We start from the raw sequence: 22,901 nt of genomic DNA, 5'->3' as shown, positions 1-22,901 counted from the left end.
AAACGAAAACGATCTGAGGGTCTAGTGAATGGGTCCCTGAGACAGATGATAGTCTTGTGGAGACAATGTTAACGAGTTTGACTCTGCTGCTCCTTCCAGTGATCCATAAGTCTCTCTGTTGATTTGATGGGTTCTTTGTGATAGGTTATATTGTCTTGCTTACTTCAGTCGAATTTTGAACTCTACATTGTAACTTATTGGCCATTCATGGAGTTCTACCCTCAGTACATACAGTACATCGTAATGCAACTGTTGATGCTATTGTACGTCTAGCTAGGCTACATTCTGGGGTTCCAAAGTTGAAACCATCTGTGTAGAGCCTGTGTCTTTATGAACAAGCACATACTTCTTCCATCTATCATCTCTGTGATACTCTACCTTCGAACTTCATTTAGCCTGCCTGGTTCTGTTGAGTACAAGCATTTCACAGCCGAACCATCTCTCGTTGTACATTTAATGCATCAATGTCATGTTATTTATATACAAATATGTCCCTGTGTCAACTCCGACATGCTACAAGTAGTGAGCGACACTGTTCAAGTAGGACAGTGGACAGTAGCCATAGGTCAAGTACGTACTCAAGCTGAAGTGTTGTACATTCTCATTGTGTCCTGAGTGAGGATTCGCCTGAATTCGCCTCTGAGAACTCAGTAGAACGGCGTCCACCCGTGAAAAATCACAGCCAGATTCTCCACGCTCACCGCCTCCCCAATCAGCTCTCTCACCACGGCCTCCGTGCTCAATCTCACTGCGAGCTTCCCCTTTACACCGCTCAGACACATGTCTGCCGTCACGTTGGACTCCTCCAACTTGATATCAGACAAGTCTGATCCCGAAGAGCTTCTTGTTTGTTTTTTCTTGGGGGACATTGTCCACGAATACAACGGATCGTAACGAAGCACGTTGAGAATCGATAGAATGTTATCCTGCTGTTCTCGGAACAGACCCAGGGACAATTCACAGCAGCGCCTAAATGGCCCATCGACTCCCACACTACCCATGGCATCAACCATGTCTCTTGTGAGTCGAAAGGGCACCTTTTCAGGCACAGTCAGGTTCTTGCCCTGGTCAAACGAAATACCCAAGTCGATATGCACCAATTGACCTGTCTTGTAATCAATCATAATGTTGTTACAATGTCGATCTCCAATACCAAGAATGTAACCAAGCATGGAAGAAGCAGCTGCTGAACGCACATAGTTGGTACGGGCTTTGAACCAGGCCTGGGCGGACGAACGAAAGTTCTGAAAAAAGTATTGGCTCATTACAGGCGTCACGTGCGTGTAGATTTCCTCCAGTACCTCGACCCGTCGACTGTTGCTCTCCTTGGCTACCGCACTCATTTTGGTCCGTCCGGTAAGGTAATCCCAGTCGTCTTTTTCGTGTAAAGGCACCAGAGCTGCCTGGAGAGACTCCGTGTTGGCCACAAACTCAATCATGCCTGCTCGAGGACCCATGGGTACCACATTGTACGTTCTGATAGACAGGCCACGTTTGCGGGTCTCGGGGTCGCCCAAAAAGTACTGGTTGACTCTGCAAAACACCTGCTCCATGATAGCGTCCTGTCGCATATCGTCTTTGCCTCCCTTGAGAAGCGCCTTGGACACTGAGCCGTCAGAGAGTTGGAAGTCCATGATTTTAGGGTGCGAAATACCACCTGCTTTGATCACCTGCGCGAGCACCTTGTTCATTGACGGTATGTCGGTGTAATCGAGAGATAGCGGAATCTGAGCAGTGGGAGGGGGTATATTGAGCTTCCTAAGACCATTCTGCCACCATGAGCCGTTTGGAAATTGATTGATAGACGCCTTTTGACCCTTACCAGGCCATTCGGCGTTTGCCAGCTCCACGCATTTGTCAGTGAAAATCTCCATGGCTCGGCAAATTGTCTTCTCCTGCGTTTTAACGGTGTTCCACACCTTGACTGCGGCCTGGATGCGTCTCTCAGTCTGGGGAGACGCGTCGGTGCGCATGAGGGATGAAATTTGATAGAGACAGTGGAATGGGTGAGCTTTGCATGTGGCAGACACTAGGTCTAGGAGAAGCGTCTGAAAGTAGTTGTTGGGCTCGTAAGAAAGCTTGGAAGACAGCTGGTTGATGAGAGGAGCCAGTTTGAACGACGGAATCAGGGCGTAGTCCTGCATACGTTCATTGACAAAGTTCACGTGCGAATTGCCAAACCAGAGCGAAATCAGCCGAGTCACATCTTCATGGTATTCAGAGTCTCGGACAGCACACGAAAGAAGGTAGAATTGCACTGCCGAGTCAAGGAACATAGCCTTGAGTCTCTCGTAGTTAAGTTTCGATTCCTTGGCACGATCCAGCGACTTCCTTGAGATTCTTTGCGCGTGTTTAATCTCCCTGGTCATTGATATTCGCGACAGGTTCGCCAATTCACCCTCCAGACGTTCAATGTCCATAACAGCGTTGTGAATCTGCTCGTCGTAGTTTTGCGAGTGCAGCTGGGTCTCACAGAACTTTGCAAACACGTGAAACATGCGTGTTTTCGGGTTGCCGGCCGGAATCAGGGCCATGTACTCACTTGCTCCGGCAATGTAAAGACGATGAATCTTCTCGGGAGACATCATACGTGCTTGCGAAGACCAGTCGGTGAGTAGGACGGTCGCCTGGCAGAACTGAGAAGCTAATACAGGTGACTGGCCGGGATTTATCGATCCAAGCATGCGTTTGAGCATTTCCACGGGTGTCGTTCGACTCACAGCAGCCTCGGACCATAGACAAGAGGCGATGGAAATGGCGCAAACGTTTCCGGAAATGTGAGACGCAGTTCTGGACAGTTCCTGTAAAGAAACAGCGCAGTTCTTTGAAATTTGCGCATTGTTGAGTTCTCTGCTGACAGCTCCAAGCTTTGACAGTGTTAAAATACCATTGTAGGAGGCTGTCTCAGTCTTGATGGTTCTCCAGGCTGAAGCACAAAACTGTAGAATGTCTAGGACTCCGTCGGGAGGCTGGATTCGATCCAGATAGTCCGAGTTCGCGTCCAGTTGCATCTGATAGAGTAAGTATTGCATGCCAAGATACTTGTCGGACAGGGTACTCTTCAGGACAGGTTTCTCATCCACCACAATACTCCTCAGTTGAGACAGCACCGTCTGGTCATCTGTACCTGTTTCCAGAATGGGGTCTTCCAGCAAGCCCAACTTCCACCGGTACACGTCATCAGAGTTGATCGTATACGCGAGGCCGTTCATTCCGGATGTGCTTAGGTGTGAAAGAATGTCCGTCTTACTTTCACCACCTCCCGTCTCCACACTCCAATCAAACAACCCCGACTCGTACTCGAAGCAGGTGAGATTCTGGTTCTCGTGGTTGAGCTGTTTAAGTGCCGACTCAAGACACGGCGTAAACTTCAACCCGTAGAACAAGTCCGGATCGTCGATGTTCTGGTAGATGTCGTAGTAGCTAGGTTGGATCTCCTGGCTCGCCCAGCACGCCTTGTCAGCCTCAAGAAAGTAGAGAGCCTCGGTGTAGAGATGCAGAGTGAGTGCTGAGTTGACTATTTCGGGCTGCCAGTTGAGTGTTCGGTGAGCAGTGAACGAGTTGACGAAAAAAAAGGTCTCGATGACCACCAGAGAGCTGTTTTGAGACAGGATCTGGGACAGATAGGAAGGCTCGCCTTGTCGACAGTACTCCAAACACGTCCATTTGAAAATAAACGGGAGAAGGGGAGACGTGCTGGACAGGGTCCTGACTAGAGGAATAAGTAGTTCAAAGTCACCTCCTAGTAAGCCCAGTAACTCGAGAGTCGTTTTTTGAACCCATCCTGTAGTTGGCTCGTCGGTATGAGTGTACTCCAGCACTCCAGAGTCAAACACATGCTGTAATTCTGCCGGAACCTGCACTTGTACTTTGGTTACGATTTTTGAGAGACAAACCTCAACAGCAAATTTGGCTGTAAAGTCTGACCCGCGCAAAAGAGTCAGGAACTCGCTCGTGAGTGCATTCCAGAATGAGGTTTCAGTGTTGGTTTTTGGTGCACTATTGCTAGATTCTCCAAACAGCAAGTACCCTCTTCCAAGAAGCAGACTGAGCACCCTAGACTCCTCCCAGTCGAAAGAATACAGCTTCGAGGCTCGTTTGATAAAGGAGACTGTTTCCTTAGTGCACACAATGTCCATGAGACCCAGGAGTGTCATATTGGTTACTCCAAAGTCAAGGCTTTTGAGAAGAGTAGCTTTAAGTTTGTCGCTAATTTCTGTATGAAGGAAAACAGATAGGAACGCCTCTGGATCGGAAAAGCCGCTGTTCACCCACTCAATGTATTTACAAAGATGGGGTTCTGAGGGGTGAAGTAGATACAGCAACTGAGACACGTCTGCTCCAAAGAACGACTGTTCTCCGAGATCGGCAATGTATCCTTCCAGATGGGGTAGTTTGATGACCTCAAACAGTTCACTTAACAGATGCCTGACACTGGCTCCAACTGTAGAATGAGACAGGAATGAAATGAGACAAGAAACCATCTGTTGAAGCACGTAGTTATCCGGAGAGCAGAGATCTCTCTTGGGAAACAGACAGAGCACATACTTGAGCTGAACCAAGCGTAACGGAACTTCAAACGACACTCTTGGCTTCAGCATCAAATTAAGTAGTCCTCTTACTAACATCAGAAGTGTGCAAGGAGAATAATCAGGCCATGTGCGACTCAGAATGTCCAAAGGAGGTCCCTGGGTATTCCATTGGAGTGAATCTTCGCTGCATAAGAGCTGTTGGGTGGAGAAATGCCCTTCCTCTTCAAAAACACAAGAACCTACCTTGACGGAAAGGATTTTATCAAGAATAGAATCAGTTCCAGTCTGCTTGCAGAACCGCACCAGAGATTCAGAGTCTGTGTCGAGTTTCTGACGCAGCATATCCGTTTTCACTCGCTCGATAACCACCGGTAACAGGCTCAGGCACTCTCTGTGGACACTAAGAAGAGCCACGATCATTTCCTCGACCACAAGTCGTGATTTGGATTTGGCCGAGGACATGCGAGTCAGTGTCGCATCCATGCAATGGTACGAGTCTTGTGAAGAGACTCGTTCAGCAGCACAAATTGCCACGCTGGAGTACAAGTTGAGATATTCTGAAGGCGTGGAGACCTGCATCAGGCCGTAGAGCAGCTGTGGACCCACGAGAAACTTGTCTCGGGACACCCAGCGTTGCAGATCATCAGCATCTGACGATTCTGTCATGCCGCTTTTGAAGTATACGTCCAACAAGTCGACGACAAGTTGTTTGGCCAAAGGAGAACAGTCCCAGAGGTATGAAGATAGCAGAGTTTGACCAACGTATCTAAAAAGCTCTGGGAGACGTTTACCGGGGTCGCAAGAAGCGTACTGTTTGATGTCAGACGGGAAGATCGCTAATAGAAAGGGTTCAGATTTAAGAGGCCCTCTCAACAGCAACGAAAGACGTAAATCAGGCATGATATTCTTTCCAGAAGGAGAATCGGGGTCAAACTCGTTTTCGGTCACTTGACTCACGTTCAATAACTTCTCAATTCCATTTATGAACGAATCCCACAAAATGCAAAGAGAGTCGCCGAGGAGATTGTAGTGTCTCAGACGGTTGATCAAAGTGATGGCTTCAAAGAAAACGTGACTGTCACACGACCCACCTTCGACACGTTTAGTAACCACTGCCAGAAAGTCCGAAATACGACTATTCAAGCCCACAGGAGTGCCTTGTCGGTCTAGAACAGCACAGACCACAAGAGCAAATACGGTGGAAGGTAGAACCACATTGACATCTATACTTGCACTCTCACACCAATCTCCTAATTCGTTCAGGTAGTTTTGAAAGCCGCTCTTGAGGTCTCTGATCGTGATGGAAGGCATGCACTCTGTCAATTCAATGTCACCAGAGGTACTGGAGGTGGTTTTGAAGTCTGTCTTCCACATGATAGAGCTGGTGGTAGTCTCCAGAGTGTTCTGGGGTGTTTCAATCATCCTGATTAGGCATCCCACTGACGCCAGCAGCAACCCAGCAGTGTCCAGCATCATTTTTGAGCTTGTTGCACCAATCTGTTCCGAAGCCAATACCACAAACAACCAGTCGGACCACTGACTCTGAGAGCACGCCTTATGACTAATCAAAAACTGAGAAGCACAGGTGACGAACTCCAGACTGACATTAGAGTACTTGAGTGGCCCCTTACTCTCGGCATTGGAAGCTAGACTCACTACCAGCTTGGGATCAAGAGCTGAGCTATGTTGTCTTAGGATGGTAGTGAGAAGCACACAAGCAGAGTCTTCGGATCTCGTTCGCAGCTTTGCAACACCTTCAGTCCACCATTTGGTCAGGAAAACCACGTCATGAGCGTTCTTTGGGCTCAGAGGTGGACTTTGAGCGAGTAGTTTGGCTGCTGAAAAGAATTTCCATCGTGTAGTTTTGTCCAGTGACCCAGATATTGAAGAAAGAAGCGATGCAAGAGGTTTGTCGACCTCGGAGATGGGTTTGGAGGCCTGGAATGCCTGGATTTGTGCAGAGATGGCATTGAGAGTGGGTGTTTCGGGGGAGATGGATACTCGCGGTTTTTTTCGGGGTCCTGAGTTAGTGAACAACACTCATTCTCAGTATCATGTGCTGCCATGTGCTGTCTCATCTTCAATCATCTCATACTCACCATTAAAGTCCAATAAGTCGCTCTCGGTTCTTCTTCGGGGCGCTGGGTTAGTTCATATAAACCACTGTCACGTGCTTATCACGTGATTGTCACATGCTTGACACAAATCACTATCGTTTTACTCACCATGCAAATCTTCCTCTTGCTTGACGTTTCCATCCGTCAGAGTATAGGACAAGACATACTCCAACATGGCTATCAATTTACAAATGAGAAATTGCATCGTCTTTTTGCTGTTGACAAGCACAATCTCGTCTTCAAACACCACATCATTGTCTTGCAAAGAGCTGCTATTGTACTCGTTTTTCAGCACCTGTAACAACTCCACCATGTGGTCTTCGATCTGATTAAGTCTATCTTGGTCCAAGGGAACAGGGCAGGTTTTTCCAAAGATAGATGCCAGATAGATCTCCATTTTTAGCAGGAATCGTAACGAAATTTCTCTCACGGCTTTGCTTTTCGACGTGAAAAGCTTTGTTCCAATGGCGAAAATAGAAGGAACCATTTCGTGGCAAATTTCGTAGTCACTGCCAAAAACAACCTGAAATAAAGAGACCGAAATCGATAGAATTAACACGTGCATCTCAGACACTTCTTTGTACTTGTAGAGCATGGAATCGATGCAGTTCCATAGGTCATGCTTCAATTCAGCCATTCCCACGTATTTTGGTTTAGTAAGCAGGTCCAGGCACAGTAAGAGTTCCTGAATCAGCATTTCCAGACCACTCTCTTCCATACTGTTGACACACAGTGCGCTCAATTCACGACAGAGACATGCAACAGAGCGTCTGTAATGATCCCATAACAGATGCTCCAGGTGCGGTTTGTGGCTCAGAACCAGACGGAGATTACTGGCCACAATCAGCTGAGAGCCTCTGTCTTTGTGCCGGGCCAGTAAGAGTTCACATACTGTCGAGACAATGAACTGGCGACTACTCCTAGCCTTGAACCGTCCATGTCCCCTTGCTATCGTCTTGAAAATCGACATTTGAGTCGTGTGTCGCTTGCCTGTCACCGCGGAGGATGCGATATCACGTGATATACTGTCGCACACGCCCCGGATCACCATGCTCAGGTCTTTATCCGTGGCCTTTTGGGCGAAATCATTCCGATTCACCGTTTTTTCGAGCTGTTTGAGCCCCTCCTCTCGCTCCTTGACCTTGGTCGACTGCACCCGGGCTGTGTTAATGTTGGTAGAAAAAAGTGCGCCGGAAATACTCACTTATAACCACAGCTAGACCCTCCATCTTGTTGTAGATGCCTGTCGAATGTGTTACCAGTGCCTCTAAGGTTGATGATATGCATGTAGGTGTATATTTTGAGTTTGTCAGTGGATAAGGGGTGTCTTGTAAATAACGTGATTTGTGTGAGCTATGAAGTACAAGGAGATATTATCATGTCAACAAACGTTATATATCCTAGGCTTTTAGATATCACTCTGATCTGAGGGCTTTTAGTAGAGATTGAGTCGTATCTCTTGCCATGTAAATTTTACTTGACAAATCTAAGTAAAGTTACTGTTACTTGACAACTTAAATTTTATGTTATTATAAATAAAATAAAAATTGAAACTTGACGCAAAATATAGCAATCGACCAGACAAGCAACACTAGAGCAAAAAGTGCTGGAGCAAAAAGCTGGAGAAAAAGAATCGCAAGAGACTCTGAACTCCGATACGGGGAATCGAACCCCGGTCTCCACGGTTCTCATTATGAGAGCGTGATGTGATAGCCCCTACACTATATCGGAAATGGTAGCGTTAATAGCCCGACGTGGGGCTTGAACCCACAGCCTTGAGATTACTTACTAATAAGAGTCTCACGCTCTACCGATTGAGCTAGCCAGGCAATTGCTGAAAAACTGGTTATTTTAACCTCCGCGATTGTAGCTACAAACGTCACGTGATCTAAAGTAAATTTGTTAGACGCTAAGTATTATTTGTTTACGTGATGTAATCTGGTTTGAAAGGGCGGTAATATTCCATAATGAAGCAGATTGAAAAGTGTATGATAAATGTGGGGGAGAGAAAAAGGCTCTTGTACTTGTAGCTCTTATTTTAGTGTACTTGTACTTGTTTTTCAAGTCAGAATATCTTTCTGTGAGTTTGCAAATGCACCTATAAGTAAACGCTTGCAGAAGAATTCCCTCAAATCTGATTGAAGTAAATGGGAATAAATAATCGGACTATGAATATGACTGGACACATATGTATTGAGGTTCTGGTATTTAACTATCACCAGGCAATTTTCTCATTGTCTTTCTAGGGACATTCTTACTATCCACCCTACCGTGGCGTAAGACTCCTCTGTTGGTTGATACTAGAAGCCCAGCACTGCATTAAACTTCTACTTGTTAATAATTCATTCCATCATATATATTCCCCTGGTACCCAGTCTCGTTAGAATTCTTCTTCCCGTTGATGACTACAGACAATGCTTCTGCCGCGGAGTCTTCCTGAATGACTGTCTACAGCCATTGTATGTAATTCATCAAAAGGGACTATCCAGCATCAAGCTCGATTACTGTCAATGGTGAGCAAGAGTAGCCTCCTGATTCACAATCTAGGACATATACTCAAAGCTCCGCCGTGAATGCCGTCTATTGTCGTACAAATTCGATATGTCAGTGGCTTCATACTGACAATTTTTGACTCTGCCAATTAGCTAGTATTCTTAATCGCTTGTCTGGCCTTCAATGCCGTACTTCTAGTAGCACGTGTCCTCGGTTCTGGCTTTTCGATCTTGGCTCTAGCGGACGCTGTTGACTGGGTAGCTGTAGATCCAGTTCGGCCCACTGCTGGCTTAGTAGTAGGTCTGACTTTGACAGGAGACGAGGTGGCCGGTCGCATTGGTGAACGCAGCGACTTGCCAGGGGATCGAATTGGCGACTTTGTGTTAAGCCGAGCGTCCAAATCCATGGGTGTGGTCATGCTGGGTTAGTTAATTTAATGTAGTGAATGGCCGTAAGTCACGAGGAGACAACAACTTCTCAAGTTGAGTTCAGAGGAAGCACTGGCTGAATGTACAAATACTGTACCTGTAGACAGATTGTGCAGCTGAGTAGTGATACATACAAACTGACATGTCAGAAACTCTAGACGTGTAAATATCATGTCAACCGCTTGTAGAAGCACTGTAGGTATCAACTTCCTCCTTCTTGAGTGACTTTCCCATTTATTTATTCCCAATTTCTTCTGATTTGACATCTTCATAATCAGACAAAGTCAGAAAAAACCAGGTATAATGACAATCCGCATAAAACTCCACCTTCTCCACCTTTCCTAACCACACTCACTCATGGGGAATTGTGAACTTGGGAATGTTGTGGAATCCCTGGCCGAAATTCAACTTGTTTGGCTTTCTGTCCTTGAGGGCTCCATCCTGCAGAGCTTGGACCTCCCGTAAAGTCTTGTTCCAGTACCGTTTGGGCACGCGGGTCTTTCTGATTTCAATTTTGGCGCGAACCGCCTGCGCAGCAAATTGATATTGCGACTTGAGTCGCTCGATTCTGTTGGTGACTGTGTTAATACCGAGTCTGTTTGTATGTTGTGCCCTCTGAATGGAGTCCCTATACTCACGTTCGAGCTGTAGGTTTTCAATGAGGTCGTTTTTCTGGACCTCAGTCAGCGGCTTGCGGGCCATGTTGCTAGGAAACTGGTCCATTTCCGTGGGCATAGTGAAAGTGGAAAATGTCGGTGATGTGTGTTGAGTGCTGTGTGCTGGTGAAGTTGTCATGCCGATCCTCTGTTTATCTACGTTGCCCCGGTTACGCTGGGATATATGATTAAGGTTATAATATCAAAACTTTATGTTGATTAGTCAGCAAATGAGGTGAGAAGATGAAAGGGCTTGGTTTGTGGAAGATTGGTTCCGTTGGAAAGAAGCAAAAAATTGAGAAACGAGTGACTCAATCAGAATAAGCTGACAAAGACAATCATTTTGATATACCAAAGTCTCTATATTGTATTTACCGACCGCATTTTACGAGGGAGATCTGATGATAATGGTCCCATTAGCTCAATATGACAATAGGGACATCATTGCTATGCGCCACAAGTGGTCCAGATGACTGTTGAGTAAGAAGATATAAAAAAAAACATAATCAAAATAGGAAACAATCAGCAGCTATGACTCTCAAATATCAAATTGCTCCAGTCTAGGACAACTTTTTTGAAGATTCTGTCTCCAACTAAAGCTAACTAATTAAACTCAGTATTGTTTAGGGCAACAGTTGAGCATTGCTACCCTCAATACTCTCCCATAACTCGACTTCCAGTACTCCGATCGGGTTTTTAAAAGAAGTAACTAATATATCCAACTTTTCCCCAAAGATAGTGCAAATTCCGCTCTCACCAGCCCAAATCCGCCACACTTGATATGGTGGCAAATCGCCTACTGTCCAAACTCTATCACCGCTGACGTCAGCACTCTGTCCCAACCACTATAACCATTGCCACAGATCACCACTCTACACACCACACAACAAGACACAACAGAAGCGCATCACGATGGTTTTGGAAGCAACAATGATAGTGTGAGTATTACCGACGGCCAATGATGTTATCCACACCCCGCTAACACAGAATGGACAACTCCGAGTTCATGCGAAACGGAGACTACACCCCCAACCGGTTCGATGCCCAGGTGGACTGTGTCAACCAGCTCTTCACCATCAAGACCAACCGCAACCCTGAGAGCGCAGTGGGTCTGATGAGCATGGGCGGCCGAGGTCCTGAGGTGCTTGCCACCCTCACCACAGACCACGGCAAGATTCTGGCCGGTATCCACGACACTCATATCACCGGTGCTCCCCACCTCACCACAGGCATTCAGGTGGCCGCGCTGGCTCTCAAACACAGACTCAACAAGCTGCAGCGGCAACGGGTGATTGTGTTTGTGGGATCGCCGGTCGAGGAGGACGTCAAGGCACTGGTCAAGCTTGCCAAGAAGATGAAGAAGAACAGCGTGGCGGTGGACTTTGTCAATTTCGGCGAGGAGGGCGAAAACACAGAGAAGCTGGAAAAGTTCATCGAGGCCGTCAACTCAGGCGACAACTCTCACCTGGTCACCATCCCCCCTGGCCCTCATCTGCTGTCAGACATTCTGCGCAACTCTCCCATCATCAAGGAAGACGACGACGGAATGGATACTTCGGGCATGGGCGGCGCTCCTGGCGGCTCCAACGACGCGGACTTTGAGTTTGGTGTGGACCCCAGCGTGGATCCCGAGCTGGCTCTGGCGCTGCGAATGTCGCTGGAGGACGAAAAGGCCCGACTGGAGAAGGAGAAGGAGCAGCCCGAGAAGCTGGATTCGGTTAAGGAAGAGGACGTGAAGAAGGAAGATGAGGATGCAAGTGGAGAGGACAAGGGTAAGGACAAGAAGGATGACGACAAGATGGATACGAGTGCGTAATCGAAGCACGCTTGAAATATGTGAAGCACAATTGAGAGGCGACTAGGGCGACTGAGCGCGATGCGACGAAGGAATTGGTAGACACAGATCATGTGTTATAATCACAAGATCGACTTCGTCCACCCTGCACTAATCCATACGCACCTTAGAAGTGCAGCCCTAGGATAGGTAGGAATCAATGATATATGAATGCAAGTTCTCTGAGTGCAAGCACGAGGGGAATTGAGGTGGTGTGGTGTAGCTGTGAACATGTAGATGCTGTGTATCTGAGCTACTCTGGTTGTTTTATCGTGGTTGTGATGGATTGGATAATTAGCTTGCTCATTAAGGGATGCGGGGCTGTACCTTATCTGCTGACACCGTTGGCGATTCTCGATGGCAGGAATATAATCATGCTCTTCCCAGTTCTGTCCGAGGTTTATATGAGTTATTGTATGTAGAATCCATTAAACATGTGTTTGAGGAGGAAATGTCCTCTATCAGAAGAAAATTGTAGTTATGCGTACCACCAAGAACATCAATGGATAGCCTTTGACGGATCAATTGATGACCTGAGATCTTCATATAGAAAGAGCTATTTGGATTAACATGAGGTGGGCCCAAATGCCGCTGTTGTCTCTTCTGTCAACTACAAGTACCAGTACACAAGAGTAGGATCAGAGCTTTGATCTGTACTTGTACAAGTAGTAAGAGGGAGGGGATTGTGATTCATACTAACAATATGGCTTTCTATACTCACTAATTAAGTCTCCATTCTTGTGCCATAGCTGGAATCTTTTATATGAATCCCCAGAGACTATTTCTTCTACTAATTGATCAGAAGAGGGATTGTTCTAACAAAGGTCCAAAGCGGAGAGAGTGACAGATGTTGGTCAGGTCGTGCACTCGAGATTGATGTTGTTCAATACAACGCTAGAACTATGGTTTTATTGCCCTTTCAAAGTCCTCTATGGTTCATCCTACAGTACAAGTACAGTACAGCCGATGGTAACACTTGGATACACTGCACGATGCTCAGTCAGCTGGCAGTACAGTAGATACAATTGAAATAACTATACTACATTCTCCAGAGTATCAACACTAGTGCAACAGCAATGTCTGCCTATAATGTAATACAGTAGTACACAGTATGGTGCAGTAGCTCTACGAGTGCTCGTGTATACAATACTGTACCAAACAGCAACCTCTGGCTCAACAGGTGACTGATAAAAACAAGCAAAAGATCATGGAGCTCGGCAATTGACTCCGCCATGAAGCGCTTATATTGGTTTCAGGGTCGCTTACCGTCTCTAATTATAAAAAATACATATATTAGTCAAAGCTACATGAAAGCACGCCTAGATCCTTAGACGCGTTTCAGCTGAAGGAAGACAGCCACCTAAGCATCTACTTGTTCAAAAGTTGGAATCGCTATTTCTGTGACGTCAATCGACGGCAACCAAACAGCGAAAGTCTCCGTGGAATCCAGACAGTCGTTTCTTTCAGTCATTGGTCCAGGCTTTTCTTTTGCCAACTCTCTGGCTGTAAAAGGACCGTTCGTGGGCCTCTTTTGGATACAAAGAAACGCCAAGACCTTAGAATTACAGTGCGTGGGAAGCTAGTAGTCTCAGACCTACACTCAGTAGGTTTCATCCTGGAATGTGTACAAGGAACTACAGGTTGACCTGATGGCCCCTTGAGGGATAGTGTTGTTTTGTGCCTTGTGGGAGGTCCAACTTATCAGTTGTCTGTCGACGTTAGCATCTCTTTCGTCTCTCCCTAATTCCTGTGATCATCAATGCCGGGATCTGCGTATGGGCTGTAGGCGCATCAGATAACCCATCAGATTATATTTGTGCACACGAACTCTAGGTCGCTCGGGAGCGCATCAGATAATTTCGAACCTTGGTGCAAGCGTAGATTTACGAAGCAACCCTTAAGACCAGGGTAACAGTGTGGAATGTGTGTAGAAATTCCAGCATGAGTACGGCGTACTTACCCCTTACATGGTAGCTACTGTAGACAGTGGAATGCCAAATCTCAGGGACCTTGGCTAGAAGATGTCAGACCACTCGGTTTGTACGAACGGCACCCCAAGTTTGGTAGCATATCAATAAGTGTCGATCATGTCTATCATCTACAGTAATGTCTCTTCCGGTTACCGGAAAGGCAGAGACAGCCCCGTCGGTAATGGCCACAGAAAATCATTAGTTGGTGTGTAGCTAGTTACACTTGTGCTTAATGGTGCTCTACTGTTCATGACCCTCACGTCCAGTACGAGTAGTCGCAACATTTCGGGAACAATCCTACTTGTAGTTTACATGGCAGGCACCCATTCGTACGGCACACCCTGGTCCACCGGTCTAGCTCAACTGTTTCGATAGTTCAAATTTATGATATCCAGAGGTACAGTATAATTAGCTTGGATGAAAAAGTGAGGCGTTATTTCGTCTTCATTAGGGATAGAGGCAATAATCTCAAAAAATCTGCCCAGTAAATCCAAAAGCACATGCCAGTACCAACCATTTGAATACGAGAAGTCAACAAGAACAAGCGAATACAGCTCTACACAGACCTGTGATAGGACACTGCTCTCCTCAAAATAACCTTGGCATCGGCTGCACAGACTAATTTGGAGGCGTTTTGAAAATCTTGCTTGCGAGTCATTTTTTCGCCAAGAACCATGCAGCTGCAAAATTATCTGATCGGTAATTTCTTTGTCTGGACCGTGCGTCTCTTTGTTGTGGTATGCAACTGGGCAAACTCTGATGGAATTGATAACTCGAACCACGCAACTGTACCGCTCAAAAGAGGCCGTTGAGCGGAATATATAAACAGGACAGCTTTCCCTGAATGGCCCTCTCATAAACCACAAACCTCAAACACTCGTTTATTACTCTCGTTAACATGAAGTGGTCTACTACAACCCTCCTCAGCCTGTGCCTGGCCTCCTCGGCCGTGGCTGTGGCCGTCCCCTTTGCCCAGGACGGCGCAACCTACCAGTGCCATGCCACTTGTGGTAACATGATTCTGGATGCCCGAAAGTGCGCCGACGGTGACTCCTGGAACAGAGACTGTCTGTGTGACAACGGCACTCCCTTTGAGCAGGCCCGAGACCCTTGTCTGGAGTGTGGCTCCACTCTGTGGAACGATTACGGCAAGTACCTTGAGCCTCCTCTTGCCTTCTGCGGCTTCCCCACCAAGCCCGTCGATCCTAACGCTGCCTCTTCTTCTGCCGCCCCTGAGTCTTCTGCTGCTCCCGAGACTTCTTCTGCTGCTCCCGAGACTTCTTCTGCTGCTCCCGAGACTTCTTCCGCTGCTCCCGAGACTTCTTCTGCTGCTCCCGAGTCTTCCGCTGCTCCCGAGACCTCCGCAGAGGCCACCCCTGCTACTACCGAGCCTACCTCTGCTTCTCCTGCCTCTTCTGCCGCTTCTGCCACTCCCACTTATGACCCCTGCCACCCCATTTGCGGCAACCTGATTCTCTCTGCTCGACGATGTGCCGACGGAGATTCGTGGAACAAGGACTGTCTGTGTAACGAGGGAACCAACTTCCACGACAATGCACCCAACTGTCTTGCTTGTGGAGCCGGTATCTGGCCTCAGTACGGTCAGTACCTCGAGGGCCCTCTTGCTTTCTGTGGTCTTCCTACCGCCCCTCAGGGTCTTGTTGAGTCTACCTCTCCCGCTAGCTCTTCTGCCGCTCCCCAGTCTTCTGCCCCTGCCGAGTCTTCTGCTCCTGCCGAGTCTTCTGCCCCTGCCGAGACCTCCGCCGCCGCCGAGTCTTCCGCCGCCGCCGAGTCTTCCGCTGTTCCTCAGACTACTGTTGCCCCCGTCAACTCCACTGCCCCTGTTGAGTCTTCTGCCGCCCCTACCAACGTCCCTGTGTCCTCTCAGCTCCCCGTGAACTCCACTGAGGCCCCTGAGGAATCCACCACCGCCCCTATCACCGCCGCTCCCACCCCCACCTCTGGCCATGTCCACAACTCCACCGTGACTGGCACCGAGCACACCACTATCACCACCACCCAGACTGTCACTTACTGTGACGAGGGATGCCACCAGACCGAGGTCACCATCACAACCGTCGTGCCCGTCACCCACACCGTCACCACCTGCCCCACCGTCATTGAGGGTAAGACTGTGACCGTTGTTGTTCCTTGCGAGATCACCAGCACCGAGGTCAAGCCTACTCCCACCGAGAGCTCTGAGAAGCCTCAGACCGAGAAGCCTGCTCCTAAGCCTCAGCCCACTGAGTCGAAGCCTGCTGCTTCTCCTAAGCCTGAGTCTTCCAAGCCTGCTCCTGCTCCCAAGCCCGAGTCTTCCAAGCCTGCTCCTGCTCCCCAGCCTGAGTCCTCTAAGCCTGCTCCTGCTCCTAAGCCCGAGTCTTCTGCTCCTGCCACCAAGCCTCAGCCTACTGCTGCCCCCAAGCCTCAGCCTGAGCAGCCTTCCAAGCCCGAGACTCCCGCTGCCAAGCCCGAGCAGTCCTCCCCTGCTCCTCAGCAGCCTTCTGTCAAGCCCGAGCAGTCCTCCCCTGCTCCTCAGCAGCCTTCTGTCAAGCCTGAGCCTGCCCCTGCTCCTCAGCAGTCTGGACAGCCCCAGAAGCCTGGCAACGGCGGTTCTCCTTCCCAACCCGCTCAGGCCCAGCCTTCTGCTTCCACCCCTCAGCAGGCCAACTCCGGCTCCAAGCTCTCCGTCGGCGCCTCCATTGTCGCCGGCGCTCTCCTCGCTGCTCTCATTTAAGTAACCGAGTGCTGAACCCATTATATAATGACTTAATGAATAATGAATAATGACTTGATTGATTAGGCTGTAATTTGTTGCAATATAAACGCTGGAGGCCAATGGCCAGTGATGGCTCGTACCAGGCGACTTTTAACAGTCTCCTTATTGCTCCAAATAGCGCCCGTAGTTGAAAATCCATATCATCTGTCTTGACTCACTCAAAGGACATCAACCCGAGGCCCTCCAGATGATTTGATTATGTAGTAATACGTGAACTTGTTGACAGCGATATCGACTTGTAAAAGTGTCGTACCCAAAACTGGCCATAAAATTAATGGACCAGCTGAAGTTTTGGCAGAAATCTTGCGTATTAGGAACTTTCAGTAAAAGTCATATCCAAGACATCTAGCCGATCATATAGTCTTTGAGTCTACTAATTACAGAGCGAGTACAACAGTGCTTGGCCTTCGTTGCATCCAACCAAACCCTCACCTCTTTGAATATCGCTGATTACCTAGTAAGTCACCGTAACCGCCAGGGAAGACACGCAGATAAACTACTGTAAAAGGCTGTCCAGTTCTTCTGCTCTCTTCCGCTCAATGACTCCTGAGTCTCGAGTGACAACTACAGTATAACAGAAAAAGTAAATATCTGAATTTGTTTGAGAAGAAGTTGAAGACAAAGATGGGCTGTGTGGTCAGCGTGCTACTGTATGGTCTACTACTGTGTGGTCAGAGACATTGCAAGAGAGAAATTCAAGTCAAACCCCAAGGAAACGAAACGGAATACCACTTTCAATATCAAATGATTGCGTTATCGTCATATCCAGCACTTCTACAACTGGTATCATTTTTTTGTTGACATTTTTCTTTGAGCATCGATCCAGAACTACCTGAATCAGCATCAGTCAGTGTTATCAATGAATCACAGTACAGTACTGTAACCACCTACAATACATGCCCTACTCCAGAAACACTCAGACACCCTCCTGTTCCTCTTATAATCATACATTTATTCCAACCTCTAACTATTACATACAATACACGGAGACCAGGACCTTCCCTGGTTTCCTTACGGTGTGAGACTGAGATTCTGCTCTGCAGTTTCTAGTGGGAGACTCTTGGCTACGCCTCGAATCTCCTCTAAACTCTCACACTATACCCACTCCTATCGCTGAACAATCTCGGAGCAATGTTCATCGCCATCAGCTCCTGGAACAACAGTTTCGCAGCGTACGGAATCTGGACCTGGTAAATCTTGGTCTTGTTTCGGCACGATCGGCATTCAAACTGGTTCTTTTTCAGGTTAGCAATCACGTTCATGGAGCCACAGACACCGCAGACGTGGATTCGGAACGCATCCGACGCCTCCATGAGTCGCTCCTTGAGGAAGGCGGCAGCTCCATGGGCAATCATACAATCTCGCTCCATTTCTCCGAATCGCAGACCACCCTCTCGAGATCGACCCTCGACGGGCTGTCGGGTCAGAATTTGCACAGGACCACGTGCTCGAGCGTGGATCTTGTCATCCACCATATGACGCAGACGCTGGTAGTAAGTGGGACCCAAGAAACACTGAGCCATAATCTTCTTACCAGTGTGGCCGTGGTACATGACCTCAAAACCTCTGGACTGGTAGCCGTGGGACCGCAGCAGTTTGGAGATGGCGTCGACAGTCACATCCGTGAACGGAGTGGCGTCACCCTCCAGACCAGACAGACACGACACCTTGGAAAGCAGACACTCAATCAGATGCGCGACGGTCATACGCGAAGGAATGGCGTGGGGGTTGATGATGATATCGGGGACCACTCCCTCGGCGGAGAACGGCATGTCCTCATGTCGGTACGTCACACCAATGGTACCCTTCTGTCCGTGACGCGACGCAAACTTGTCTCCAATCTGGGGGATCTTGGTGGTTCGCATTCGCACCTTAACGAACCGCAGTCCCTCCTGGTTGGTGGTCAGCAGCACCTGGTCAACAATACCGTTTTCGGTCGATCGCAGAGGCGTGGACGCGTCTCGCTTGGTGTGGTACTTGGTTCGCTGACCAAGCTCCTCTGCGTCCGGAGGAATGGGAGCCGTCTTTCCAATGATAATGTCCTCACCGGAAACACGCACTCCGGGACACACCAGACCATCGTCGTCCAATTTGTCGTAGGTGCCGTGCTTCATTCGAAGAGTATCTGCCCGGGTAGGCTTCTCAAACTCCTCGACCACAGACATACCCACTCGTCGCTCCTGGTCCATGTACGAACGGAAGAAGAGCGATCGGAACAGTCCTCGATCAATAGACGACTGGTTCATGACCACGGAATCTTCCTGGTTGTAACCGGAGTAACACAGAATAGCCACAATGGCGTTCTGACCGGCGGGGAGCTCTCGGAACTTGAGGAACTCCATGGACCGCGTGGTGGCCAACGGCTTCTGAGGGTAGTACAGAATATTGGCCATGGTGTCCATACGCACGTCGTAGTTGGTGAGGAACACGCCCATGGCCTGCTTACCCATGGCTGACTGGTATGTGTTTCGGGGCGACTGGTTATGATCAGGGAAAGGAATAATGGACGCCAGAATACCAAGAATCATCGAGGGATGAATCTCACAATGGGTCCAGGTGTGCGAGTGGGGGTTGTATGCGGGCTTGACTCGTCTGGCGGGGTCAAGCTCGTCCTCAGGCATTTCCACGCCGGCCTGCATCTGTCGCGAGAACTCCAGATCCTCGGGAGTCATGGCAATCATGACCGTCTCTTCCTCTTCACCATCGATGTACTCAATCACACCATTGTCGACGAGCCAGTTCCAGCCCGTGTTTTTGTCGCCCTTGCCCTCGTCGCCCTCAGTCTCGGCCTGTTCGGCCATCTGCTGTTGCAGCTGATAAATGTGGTCCTTCTGCAGAACCAGTTCACCCTTGCGCTCGGCATCGGGGTTGTTTTCGACCACAAAAAGCGGTCGGTAGACACGACCGGCATCCGTGAAAATTCGAATCTCCTTTTCTCGGATATCTCGAATGATCGACACCTCGGACTCGATGTCACCCATTCGCCGCAGAGACTTGATCATGTCGGTGAGCTGGGTGGCGTCTCGATGCACGCCCACCCACACACCGTTGACAAAGACACGCGTAGAGGTGGTGTGCGTATGAGGCACATAGTCCTCCAGAGGCTCCATTCCCCACTCATCCAGGAAGTTGATGATGGGGAAGGAAGGGGTACCGACTGAGATGCACGACATAAGAGACAAGTTCTTGACGAGACCACAAGCCTGTCCCTCGGGAGTCTCAGCGGGACATACCAGACCCCAATGCGTGTTGTGCAGCTGTCGGGGCTTGGCAATCTTTCCGTCTCGGCCAATGGGAGTGTTAGTTCGTCGCAAATGCGACAGTGTCGAGGCAAAGGTGTATCGGTTAAGCACCTGGGAGACACCTGCTCGTGAAGACATTGCCTTCTTCTGGTCACCCCAGTTTCCGGTGGCCAAAGAGTACTTGAGACCGTTGGTGATGGTGTTGGACTTGACAGCCAGAGTCAGGTTGAAGTCCTTGTTGGTCTCGACACACTTCAGCATGTATCTGTAAATGTCCTTTGTGAGCTTCTTGAACAGCATTCGGAAGATACCAGCCATAAGTGGACCTGCGAGATCAAGTCGCTTCTTTCCGAAATGATCTCGATCGTCGGGCTCCTTTCTACCCAGAGCCACAAGCAGCATTCGATGCACCATGTAGCCCAGGAAGTACGCCTTTCGGGTCTCGAAACCCTCCTCCTGGGTGATGTGTGGCAGCAGTTCCTTCTGCAGGATATCTCGGGCGTATCGTACTCGTCGCTCTCGGTTCACACCGACGGCCGAACCTCGTCGACCAATATAGTCCAGAGCAACCTCTCGGTCCTGGATCACAAACGCCTCCTCGATACACGGCTTCAGCATCTCCAGCATCTGCCAATCGTTGTTGTCGTAACAAATGTGCTCGAGAATATCTCCGTCGGGCACAACGCCCAGGGCTCGGAAAACAACGACAATTGGAATGTCGGCCCGCACATAAGGGAGCGCGGCCTTGATGGTCACGGGGCCCTTGTCGCTTCGACCAAACATCTTGATCTGCATCGACGAAATCAGACGCGAGCCCTTCTCGACGGCAGATCGAATCTCGGCCACATGCGAGATGGGCGAGGGTGCAGCCTTCTTAAACACCTGCACGATATTGGCGGCAGACCGCTCCTGGGCAATAAGCACTTTTTCAGAACCGTTGATGACAAAGTAACCTCCCTGATCGTAGGGACATTCGTTCAGCTCGTAGAGATCGTTCTCCCGCAGGCCACGCAGAATGCAAAACTTGGACCGCAGCATGATAGGCACCTTGCCAATGTACACCTTGGACACGGGCTCCTCGACCTCACCGGGGATGGGGTTCCACACAACATCGGCCTCGGGACGGGCAGGGTCGTCAATAGAAAACAGAACCCGCTTCTTCATATCCACGTAGAGGGGAGAAGAGTAGGTCAGGTTTCGAGCACGGGCCTCCTGCGGGTACATGGGGTGGGTGGATCCATCAGCCTCGGTCATGGTGGGCCGAGACAGGTAGATTTTGCCAAACGTGATTTCGAACCGCTTGTTCTGGTTGTCGTTAGGGGTGGTGTGCTGGGCAGGCTGGTCCAGGATCAGAGTCCGGTCCTCCCACACAAGCTCCTGGATGGTGGTTTCGATGAACTCATCGAAGGAGTCGAGCTGCTGGGACACGAGTCCTTTTTCGTTAAAGAACGAGGAAATGACGGTCCAGCAGTCCTCGGCGGTGATTTCCGTATCTTCGTAGTATCCGTACGGGTCTTCGTATTCTGTGTTAGCAGCAAGATAGGTGGATGGGATCTGCGCTGTTCGATGTATCGCCCGAGCCAGCAACTGTTGCACAAGACCGCACAGCTACCTGCTTGTGGTCATTGGATGGGCACCCGGACCAGATGTACTGTGATCATCAAGCCAACGACTGGTGGATCAAGACGCTGTGACCGTATTGACATCTTTAGATGGAGCTACTGAAAACAAAGTGAGCGAGAAACAAATACATCAATGTGTGTGTCATAGCTGTAGCGACACCTGGTCGATGTCGTTGGTGGCAAATGACTTGACGATGATCAATGTTCGACTCCGTCATAACATAGAATGATATGTGATAGGTGGCGAATGGCTCAAATCACCGTAGAAGCATCGTTTAAACGTCTGTCAACGGCGAGAAGCCGACGGTGATTCCCTCCATCGCTTTTGTCTCAATCCCACAACAATAGGTCTCTGTCATCGCTGTTGTGCCACTTCTCACAAACCATCTGATCCAGCACTTATCACTTCGATCACTGGCCCATCGTAGGCCTCCGGGCCACGTGACTCTACCACTCGGTCATATCTCCGACTTTCCGATCTCTCGCGTACTCACCAGACATGTTGTTCACCCCTCCAGTGCTGATTGAAATCCTGTGTCGCCTTGTTCGAGAGAGAGCTTGTGTGCACCCGTCGTGACGGCCGGGTAACCCCGAGGTTGGTTGGAACTAAAATAAAAGTTTTTGGCAGAGTCGAATTTGATAGAGTTTGTCAAGTGTGGAGGCAGTTTTGGAGATAGGAGACTGGAGAGGAGAAGCCTTTTTTTATGTGTAAGAAGAAAGAGTGATATCGGAATGCGAGGTATTTGTTTTCCAATGGTTTCGTATCAATTAATTATATATTTTTTTCGAATTTATACAAATTATTCATATTTTTCAAAGTCTCAAAAAAAATGTTCGGCCACTATTCCCTCCCATACTGTATACAGTAACATTTCAGTTGTCTTTCTGGGAGGTTGCTCACCCTCAAAACAGCTCTGATAAAGTAATTGACCAACTGAATTCTGAGTGAGAGGAATATGGGTGGACGATTGAGAGCTTTTGAGAAATAGTGACTGATATAAAAACGTTCCAGTAGGCTGTGAAAGATATGAATTTTTAATCCCTTTTTCCAAAATTCCAAAAACACATGAAATTGGTGAAATTCAACTGAAACACGGATATATGAATTGTCTGAGAGCATTTTGCCACAGAAAAAGTACAGAAAATAACTAATGTTTGGTACTGTACCAAAATTATCGTCTCGATCTTCCCAACATTATGTATTAATCGCATCCAAGGTCCGCTTTCGTAG

At 48.6% G+C, this 22,901-nt stretch overlaps 5 protein-coding genes and 2 non-coding genes across 7 annotated transcripts; 1 reads left to right on the top strand and 6 right to left on the bottom strand.

Moving 5' to 3' along the window:
- Nucleotides 1–647: 647 nt before the first annotated feature.
- On the bottom strand, nucleotides 648–7,878 carry YALI1_D04814g (uncharacterized protein; the record flags this gene model as incomplete). Its single annotated transcript, XM_066094239.2, has 4 exons — nucleotides 648–6,553; nucleotides 6,632–6,673; nucleotides 6,758–7,810; nucleotides 7,854–7,878. 4 exons carry the CDS (start codon nucleotides 7,876–7,878, stop codon nucleotides 648–650), a joined length of 7,026 nt encoding a protein of 2,341 aa, XP_065950311.2.
- Nucleotides 7,879–8,299: 421 nt separating this feature from the next.
- Nucleotides 8,300–8,380, bottom strand: YALI1_D04809r. The gene has a single exon. It is a non-coding gene; the product is annotated as a tRNA-Glu (tRNA).
- A 15-nt stretch (nucleotides 8,381–8,395) lies between these two features.
- On the bottom strand, nucleotides 8,396–8,478 carry YALI1_D04808r. The gene has a single exon. It is a non-coding gene; the product is annotated as a tRNA-Lys (tRNA).
- A 1,443-nt stretch (nucleotides 8,479–9,921) lies between these two features.
- On the bottom strand, nucleotides 9,922–10,365 carry YALI1_D04789g (uncharacterized protein; the record flags this gene model as incomplete). Its single annotated transcript, XM_068282598.1, has 1 exon — nucleotides 9,922–10,365. The coding sequence occupies one exon, from the start codon at nucleotides 10,363–10,365 to the stop codon at nucleotides 9,922–9,924; it is 444 nt and encodes a 147-aa protein (XP_068138699.1).
- A 791-nt stretch (nucleotides 10,366–11,156) lies between these two features.
- Nucleotides 11,157–12,175, top strand: YALI1_D04772g (uncharacterized protein; the record flags this gene model as incomplete). The annotated part of the gene is made up of 4 exons (XM_068282597.1): nucleotides 11,157–11,164; nucleotides 11,214–11,410; nucleotides 11,456–12,034; nucleotides 12,099–12,175. The coding sequence occupies 4 exons, from the start codon at nucleotides 11,157–11,159 to the stop codon at nucleotides 12,173–12,175; spliced, it is 861 nt and encodes a 286-aa protein (XP_068138698.1).
- A 2,708-nt stretch (nucleotides 12,176–14,883) lies between these two features.
- On the bottom strand, nucleotides 14,884–16,785 carry YALI1_D04725g (uncharacterized protein; the record flags this gene model as incomplete). Its single annotated transcript, XM_068282596.1, has 1 exon — nucleotides 14,884–16,785. One exon carries the CDS (start codon nucleotides 16,783–16,785, stop codon nucleotides 14,884–14,886), a length of 1,902 nt encoding a protein of 633 aa, XP_068138697.1.
- A 1,103-nt stretch (nucleotides 16,786–17,888) lies between these two features.
- YALI1_D04680g (DNA-directed RNA polymerase II subunit RPB2) lies at nucleotides 17,889–21,302 on the bottom strand (the record flags this gene model as incomplete). Its single annotated transcript, XM_502376.2, has 1 exon — nucleotides 17,889–21,302. The coding sequence occupies one exon, from the start codon at nucleotides 21,300–21,302 to the stop codon at nucleotides 17,889–17,891; it is 3,414 nt and encodes a 1,137-aa protein (XP_502376.2).
- Between the last annotated feature and the right edge of the window lie 1,599 nt (nucleotides 21,303–22,901).

This window comes from Yarrowia lipolytica, chromosome 1D (genome assembly GCF_001761485.1).
Source record: "Yarrowia lipolytica chromosome 1D, complete sequence".
Lineage (NCBI taxonomy): Eukaryota > Fungi > Ascomycota > Dipodascomycetes > Dipodascales > Yarrowia > Yarrowia lipolytica.
Note: the sequence above shows the minus strand (reverse complement) of the source record. Positions and strands in the feature narration are given on the sequence as shown.